This window comes from Osmerus mordax, chromosome 28 (genome assembly GCF_038355195.1).
Source record: "Osmerus mordax isolate fOsmMor3 chromosome 28, fOsmMor3.pri, whole genome shotgun sequence".
NCBI classification, from domain to species: Eukaryota; Metazoa; Chordata; class Actinopteri; order Osmeriformes; family Osmeridae; genus Osmerus; species Osmerus mordax.
This window is the reverse complement of record NC_090077.1, coordinates 6,055,847-6,064,965: the sequence shown is the minus strand read 5'-3', so window position 1 is coordinate 6,064,965 and position 9,119 is coordinate 6,055,847. Positions and strand designations below refer to the sequence as shown.

The 9,119-nt window shown below is 44.2% G+C and overlaps 1 protein-coding gene across 1 annotated transcript; it reads right to left on the bottom strand.

Moving 5' to 3' along the window:
• Positions 1 to 220: 220 nt before the first annotated feature.
• On the bottom strand, positions 221 to 1,501 carry htr1aa (5-hydroxytryptamine (serotonin) receptor 1A a). The gene has a single exon (XM_067231398.1). The coding sequence runs from the start codon at positions 1,499 to 1,501 to the stop codon at positions 221 to 223; it is 1,281 nt and encodes a 426-aa protein (XP_067087499.1).
• Between the last annotated feature and the right edge of the window lie 7,618 nt (positions 1,502 to 9,119).

The window sequence follows — 9,119 nt, the reverse complement described above, 5'->3', positions numbered from 1 at the left end:
TCAAATGGGTGGGTCTCTTAGCGTAACTTACATCCGGCCATTAATGGCAGTCGGTTTATAGCCTACTTTATTTCAGAATCACTCTCCCTGAATTAAAGTATGTGGCTTTTTTTGCGTTTTATTACCTCTAAAGACAGACGTATGTGTCCCCGTCCCTTAATTGGGTTCATAATTCAAGGTAAGTAAACTTACGCACTCACACATATTATGAATGGGTATGTCACGCTCTGTGGAATTTGCATTTGATGATTTTTTTGAAAGCACTTTGGAAGTCTTTGTTGAAGTAGGCATATATAATTGGGTTAAGGAGAGAGTTGGAGTAGCCCAGCCAGTTTATGACGTCCCCAAGCCAGGCGGGCATGTAACAGCTCTCGGAGCAAAAAGGCAACACTAGTGCCACAATGAAAAACGGCAACCAGCAAAAGATAAAAGTTCCCATGATTATTCCTAGAGTTTTTACAGTTTTGCGCTCTCGAGCCAGAGCTATCTTCCTCTTCACGTCTGTGCTCTTTTCGTGTCTATTTTCGAGCACATGTGTTGATTGTGGGGTATTTGGTAGAGGCAGGTGATTCTTGGAATCCTTTTGAATTTCCATGATTTCTAACGACTCGCCGTCCACCCCGTGCTTCAAGGCGCCGTTTAGGCATGGAGAGTTAGGATTGGGCTCCACGTTGCGCTTCCAGTTAATGCCCCCTGCCTCTCCGTTGGCTTTCTTGTGGAATACAGCTGGAGAAACTGACAAACACTGGTCAGACCCTTTTGCTTTCTCAGTTTTCTTCACTGTCTTTCGAATCCTGAACCTCGCTGCTTTAAATATCCGTCCGTACAAGACCAGCATCAGAATGAGCGGAATGTAAAATGCCCCGAAAGTGGAGTAGATAGTGTAGCCCGGGTCCTGACTGATGGTGCAAGCGTCGGGGTTAGCCCTGTCCTCAGCTTTTCTCCAGCCTAACATAGGTGGAATGGAGATCGAGAAGCCAATCAACCAAGTCAAACTTATCAGGAGCGCAGCTCGCCTGGGTGTCCGTTTATTTACATAGTCAATCGGGTCAGTGATAGCCCAGTACCTGTCCAAGGCAATGGCGCACAAGTGCAGGATGGACGAAGTACAGCACAACACATCCAGCGAGATGAATATGTCACATATCTCTTGTCCCAGGGTCCATTTATTTAGGACTTGGTAGAGGGCCGCCATGGGGAGCACCAGAACGGATACCATCAGATCCGTGACGGCCAGGGAACCGATAAGGTAGTTGGCCACGTTCTGGAGAGACCTCTCCAACGCAATGGCTGCTACGACGCACGCGTTCCCAAATATTGAGCAGAGGATAAGGGCCCCCAGGAGCATTGAGGTGATTACCTGATAACTGAGCTCCACGTCTGGTAGAGGTCGAGAAGCCGCCGTGCTGTTCTCACTTTCAGTCCAGTCTGCAACCACGTCCGCGACATCTGGAAACGTGGAGGTAGTATCATTGTCGTTACTGCTGTTTGTAAAATCCATATTTCGTCCACCGGGCACCAAGAGGCGCGGACTGGCAGAAGAGACAACGGGGAAGTCAGGGTTCGGACAGTCAATACCTCGCTCTGACGCCGGTTAGGGTACTGCCAGGGTCTATCGGAGTTTCCGAGCCCGTTCCATTGTTCTGAGGACGCATGACGCAGTCGTTGTGAGTGTTTGGGGTACGGGTGTTGGGCTGGGCGCTCACTGGTAGCCTACTGCGAATTATCTGAGTCTGGTGACGCCGTGAATTCATTTATACCAGCAGCGTTAGGTACGTCAGACTGCTTGGAGGTCGCCAACTAGTTTTGTTGCTCTGTTCTTTCGGACGGAGTGTCTTTTGCTGCAGACCACAGACGGTGAGCGGAGCTTTCTCTGGCTTTTATCCAAGTTGTGTTGCGTTTTTTCTTGAAGGTTAGGATACCTTTCTTCGGTTTTCAAATACAATGTACTACAGTATATGCTAGATATAGATTACTTTAGGGGATTTATGTTCCTTTACTTTTAATATAATTGAGTAGAATACAGGGTCCATAAACAACTCCATAAATTGTAAACAAACAACAACAACAACAAAAACGAAAGGGTCTGAGTAAATTACAGTTGATAATTGCGCATAGAACATGACTTCAGTGGACTCGGAGCCAGTGTGCTCACAAGTGATGTTTCAGCACCACGGAAAGCACCATGCGAGAATCCTGTGCAGGGATTTGCTGTCCTCTGCTGTACATAGCAAGAAGCAGCGCAGAGCGGCGGGCACGTCCAAGCCTCGTGTGAATCAAGTGTGATGCTGATCAGACAGTGATCACTGACCTGTTAAAACCCGACTATTAAAATGTTTACAAAAGAACGCATGCGTTCACTTAACCAATAATGCTAAATCAGATTGTAGGCCTATCTGAAGGAAAGGCGAAATGGAGTCAGCATGTTCGAAAACTCTGCTGGTCACGATCTTATAACGGTGTGACGGTAGTAGAAAACCATATAGCAGGCAAGGTAATTTGGGGAAATTACACATCACAAGTTTTATTATATTTTTTTTATTTTTTATTATTTCACATCAGAACCCCATAATAATTTATAATAAAAACAAAACAAAAAATTGGAGGGTGATATCGATAAAGAATTTGATTGCATTTAGCTGAATCGAAAGTACTGTAATTGCATCCCATGTTTGTTTTAGTTTTTTTATTTGTGGGTGGGGGGGTGGGGGGGTGGGGGGTGGGGGGTGGGGGGGGAGAGGTATAGCCAGATTTTCTTTAAAAAAATATATATATATATATTACTGAGAAAGATTTGAATGCTGTCTGTAAAATGTCAAGGTATTTAGAAGGCCAAATGTTACACTTTTAGAATGTGAAAACATTCCTGTAAAACTTTTAAAAAGGTCTTCCATTGAGAAAACCTTTTCATAATTTAAATAATAAATCAAACTAATGCTAATAAAAAAATATTTGTGCATTCAGTTGCAGACTACACATACCCATTTGGTGTTTTTGCTTGTAAGGTAATTCATTGACACACACACCCACACACACACCCACACGCTGCTGATCAATCAAAACGTAAAAGGGCTGACACCACATTAGTTGGGAAAAAAGTGGCTCTAGATATTTCGCCTTATTTCTGTTCTGTGTGTTCAGTAGCTGCATTGTTGTGGCATGTAGCTGCTGTGTTTCTATAGGCCCCCCAGGACAATGGACAGGCTGTGAACTTGCACCTATTGTGGTGGGGTTTGCCAGGGGGGCTTTAGCTTTGTCAACAGTGCAGAATGTCCCAGGGGCCCCCACAGGCAGGCCGGGGCAAGGCAGGGCTGGGTGCTCAACGGACACCTCTGTCAACGCCTGGGGGGTCAACGGTCTACTGGAATGCTCCACAGTCCTCAGAGAGCTCTATCCTGCCATCCAGAACCACCAGGGAGTCCAGAGCTGAAGAAAAAGTATTAGTGGGAGTGGAAGAGAGAGGGCCTGAAGAGAAGACAAGAAGAATAAATAAGAAAATGAGCAGGGAGGTTAAGGAAGCAAAGAGGAGCACATAGACAGAGAGGAAGAGGAAAGACATCGGTAGCAAAAACAAACCCTGGTGTGGAGGGTGTGGACCTATATCCTCCTGATTAGAGGGAGAACAAGGTCATGTGTTCACATGTGGGAGCATCTGGTCTACATGGTTCTGGTTGGAACCCTCGCGGGACTGAATCAGGAGCCAGGGCTGAACTGGACAGTGACAATGAACTGGGGCTCGTGGCTGAAACTTTGGGCCTGGAAGGGAGAACTCGGTCACGAAACATAAACATTGGTGCAGCAGGGAGAGATATTAACTTGGCTGGGGTGGAGTTACTGCTACGGTCTGCACTACCTGGAAGAAAAACCCACAGGAAGCCACACAGCGTGGATTACAGTGAGAGTGTGGGAGAGAACACTGGTGACAGGGACCGAGAGAGAGAGACTGTGAGTGTGAGAGGTTTAAGTAGAAGGGAAAGGGAAAGAGACAGAGAGGTCCACAGAAACCGAGAGAGGGACAGAGAGAGAAACAGAGTAAGTGACAAAGATAGAGAGAGGAACAAGACAGTAAGAGAGGGGATAAGGAGCAGGACTCAAAGTCTTTCGAACAGCTCCAGCACATTCCTGGCCTACGACATGGAGGACCCTGAGGGTACAGAGAGTCGGCAGAGTGGAGCACCCTCCCCCAGGACACCCTCCATCAGCCACAAGGGCAACGCCATAACCCTCCACTGCTGCCCCCCTCACCTTGCCTCTGGGTCGGCCTCTCCTGCCCTTCCCCGACCCTCCATCCGAATCAGGACCACCACCATGTCGCCACAGAGATCTGTTGCAGAACAGCGCTATGACAGGTCCTCATGCACAAACAGAGAACGCGATGCATTCTGGGTACAGTCATGGACAAGGATGGGCCAACCCACGCAGACCCAGAGGACTCAGCCACGCCTCCCTTCCCACAGCAGCTCAGAGCTGGGTGAGGAAGAGGAGGAGGAAGGGGTGGAGGGAGAAGAAGAAGAGGCAGACGGAGTGGAGGAAGGTGGAGAGGCAGGGGTCAGTGGTGTGTCTCAGGTGGTGACCCAGACTCTCGTGCCGGCTGTGCCTTCATCCCTTGCTCGGGGGGGCGAGAAAAGGATGAGTAAAAGAGAGAAAAACAGGTTAAAGAGCCTAAGGAAGAGGCAGAGGAGGAGGGAGAGATGGAGACAAAACCAGCTACAGGAGAACATGCAGGTAAGGCCCACCGAATGGTGTGTGGATGCTCTTAATGTTGTTCAGTACTGCTTTTATAACTCTGGGTCTTCCTCAGATCATTTCTGATCCAAACACACCATTTTCCATAATATAGGGTTGCCCAACACTTCTACTAATCAGCTTGTTCTCAAATGTAACAGGTTGATAGCAATAGTATTGGAACTAAAACTGGGCTTGCAATGCCCTGTGCTTGTGAAACAATGTATCCCTTGGGTACTGTACACATCTGTAGGTGTGTTTCAATTGTCGTATGGAGTCAATATACAGTACAAAATTCCTTTGGAATGTCATAATACAGTGTACCTGTATGAATAGTCAAGTCAGAAACTGAACAGTGTAATGTGGAAGATAAGTCACGTGTATGCAGCATCAGTTGCTTGCTTAAGCCAGCATGGATTTGTTCCATAGAGTAGAAGCTTTGTAACAGGCTGATTTAAGACAGACCTTCCAAGAGATATGTGTATGTGTATCTACAGGAGGGCATGCAGAGTACACGTCCTTGTGCATGTGCTTGTGTGTGTATGTGTGTGTGTTTGTGCTCATTGCCCATCCATCATCAGCCAGCTCCTCTAAAAAGCTATTATCTGTGCAGTGAAAGTGGGGTTACATCTGAATTGGCTGCATCATGAGGCTTGTCCAGAGAGCTCTTCACTCCCACCCAAACAAAGAACATATTCCAGTTTGATTGGCTGTGCCGTAGCAAATCCACAGTCACGTTGATGTGCTGGAATTATTTAGATAAGAGAATTAATGTAACAGACTGTTGCTTTAAAAGGGAATATGTCTCTATTGTATTCTAATTCAAGACTTAGAAAGTCAAACACTCTTCAGGACATTCTAGACACAGTTGAAATAAATAACAATGGCTACAAAAGAAAGAATATCACATTTCCACTGTTCTGCACCAAATCAGCCCCTAGGTTAGACAGCTTCTACAATCATTTATTAAGACATTGTGTGTGTCTAGGAGAGTATTGTGTGTGTTCAAGGGAGTTGCAAAGAAGAGGAAATAATTCAGGAAGCCGCAGAACAGTCAAGATAGGGAATACACTCACCCTCTCTGATAAATATGTATTTTCAAATGTCCTTCTAGAATACATTTTGGTCATCCATGGGTGCGTGTATGATTGTATACATGTGTGTCTGTGCATTAGGGAGAGCTGTTATGTTTTTGTGAGTGTAGCCACCACCTGGAGACAGTGGTGTCTATGATGAGACGAGCATTCTGTTTTTGAGTTCCACGTTAATGACACACCTTGGGAGGAGACGATGGCGTGCCTGGGAGGTCTCTAGAGCTTCACCTGGGTGTGATAGCGGTAATTACGCTGGGAGAAGTCCCACGTACCAGTGGGCTAGACCATCTTCAATGTGTTAGAGACTCCACGGAACTGGAATTTTTAAGGAGGAGTAGGTTAGGAAAGTGAAGAATGACATTGATTGGACTGGTGTGTAAATTAGAAGGTAAATGTGTATGATCCAGTTATACAGGTTCCTTATAGTTTGAAATATTATGTATGTACTATGCACATTTGGACATGATGGGTCTCAAACCCATACCTCTCCTTTTACTTTGTCTAGTACAGTCCCTTAACATGTTAGTTAGTGGATGTAGAAATACTTCACACTTATCAAATGGATAAGTGTGAAGTACAATGGAAAAGAATGACACTTGAATTAAACACATTTAACAGAATCTCCAGAGAACAGATAGATGTGTGCTATGCAGCCAAATCTAAAAAGGCTAGAAATATCTTTCATTCATATAAACCTTATTTGACACTTGTGAGACAGACATTATTATTATAATTTAGAGAACAGTAAGAGCAATAAAGATCAATGATATCCTTCTTGAGAGTTGTTTTACATTAGGTATTAAAATAGTATTGATTTACCATTAACAATATGAAGAACAATGCCATTTCCTTTTTTCAAACTTTCTTCTAGAGCTCAACAGGGAACCCATCCAGCAGTAGTGAAGATGAGTATATGAGCCCCGGGGACAGGGACAGCTACATCTGCGCCGTGTGTCTGGATGTGTACTTTAGTCCCTACATGTGCACTCCCTGCCACCACATCTTCTGTGAGCCTTGTCTTAGGACCCTGGCAAAGAACAACCCCACCAATACCCCATGTCCACTCTGCAGGACCATCATCACACATGTCTACTTCCAGAAAGGTAAAGTCTGGTTGTCTGTGTGATGGGGTGGTTGACAGGTTTCGATTTGAGTTCAGTGTATCAGGTATTAGTATGTATTTTATAGTATGTACATATTGCATGCCATCTGGCCACAATACACGTTTGAAGGTACAAGTTTAAACTTGCTGACCTTCTTACCATAGAGCACTTTGAGATTACAAAAGCAACCTTCCTTCTCCTGTTTTTGTGAGCACATCTGAATGTGTGGCCATGAGACATGGGTGCTTGTAGTTATAATGTAGTTAGGCAACAGAAACTCAAGCTACTGATAGTGGACGAGCCCCAGCTGCAGAAGTCCCTCTGGGGGCTGAAACCTGGGTCCAGATGTGTCAGTCCTGCTTCCTGTCTCCAAATGAACATCTGATGATATTACACACTTCCATGTCAATAGATTATGTAGACTGATAGTTTTTAGGGAAATTATAAAAAATGTGTTTGTGTGAGTGCGTTGGTGTGTTTTTAAGTACATTCTGAATACAGTGGTGTACACATACTGACTGACTATCATTCACACCAACTCACCAATGTGATTGTCCAGTTAAGGTTGGAAAACTATCATAGTATGTGATGTAATTGTTCTTAGATACTGTACAGTCGTAGTTCAAACTCACATTTTCCCCTAACATAAGTGAAAGATTTAACCTTTCCTTTTTTTCTCACGGTTACTAGGTCTCCAAGATTTGAAGGGTACCTTCTCCAACTTTAACGGCTGTTTTTAGATCTCTCCACAAGTTTTCAGTGGAATTCAGATTTGGAGTCGGAGTTTGGTATAGCACAGATGGTGTGCTTTACCCAAAAGTCTTTATTTGGTTTCATCTGTCCACAGGACATTCTCCCAGAAGGATGTTTGCATGTAAAGATGTGTTTTGGCAAATTGCAGTCAGGCTTCCTAATGTCCTTCTCTCAGCATTGGGGTCTACCTGGGTCTTTTTATCTTTAACATCCTTTCATTGAGTTGCCGATGGATGGTGTGAGTTGAAACTGTTGCATCTCGTGTCTGACGGTCATTTTAAATCTGTGTGGCAATCGCTTTCTCCACCATTCGAACAATCCTTTTCTGAAATCTTCCATTAAGTTTTTTCTTACGTCCACACACATTGAGATAGGCTGCCATGGCATGAGCCTTAAACGTCTTGAAAACATTACACACGATGGAAACAGGACAATCAAAGTCTCTGGAGAAGGATTTGAGATTGTCCATTCTTGGCTACAATCCGGTGTGTCAGATGGCTGAGTGTTTAGGGAGTCGGGCTGTTAATCAGAAGGTTGTTGGTTTGATTCCCGGCTGTGCCAAATTATGTTGTGTCCTTGGGCAAGGCACTTCACCCTACTTGCCTTGGGGAGAATGTCCCTGTACTTACTGTAAGTCACTCTGGATAAGAGCATCTGCTAAATGACTAAATGTAATGACCTCCTCAGATAATTCTCTGGTTGTCTTTCTTTTGTCCATGCACATGGCGAAACAAAACATGAGAATGAGGATTCCTTTGTGCGATGTTATAAATTATTCAGATTCAACTGGTCACCAGAGACATGTGAACACCGAAACATATTTTTAATGTAAAAGAAAATCTGGAAGAAATGTTGCATTATTTGAAAAAAGCACAAGGGTGCAAATATTTTGTAAAACTATGAATACACGATGAGGTTATATAACACTGTCATTTGTTGTTGTGAAAGAGAGAGATGCAGGGGGCATAGCTTGGTAGAGAGAGATTGAGGGAGAGGATATGTTGTTGGAGTTATAGAAGGCATTCTATAACTCCAACAACCTCTCCTCTCTCTAAGAGTCGGTGCTTATGAGGACATTGAACATATCAAGGGTTCTTGAGAGTGATTGGGTAGCCAAGGATTTTAGATGTGAGTCTTTTGTATATTATTACAGCCATGGTGACTCTGAGGACAACAGCAAGAACTGGGGGTTGGGGTGGGGGTTCTGGTTTTGTATTAACTGGACCATGATGGTGCTTTACTTTGTTTTTATACTGTATGTCAGCACCTTAATTAAAAGGAGTGAAATAATAAAAACAATCAAACCAAATCTTCCAATATTTGGGGATGTAATTGGGTTATGATGTGTTTTTTTATTTATTTATGGCTGTTGCAGAGTTGAACCACACAGCTCGAGCATTCTTCCCAAAAGAGTATATCTCCAGAAAGCAGAACTTCCAGAAAG

What these genes read in the sequence shown, in the direction of transcription:
- htr1aa (XM_067231398.1), bottom strand. Translation starts at nt 1,501, where the DNA reads ATGGATTTTACAAACAGCAGTAACGACAATGATACTACCTCCACGTTT.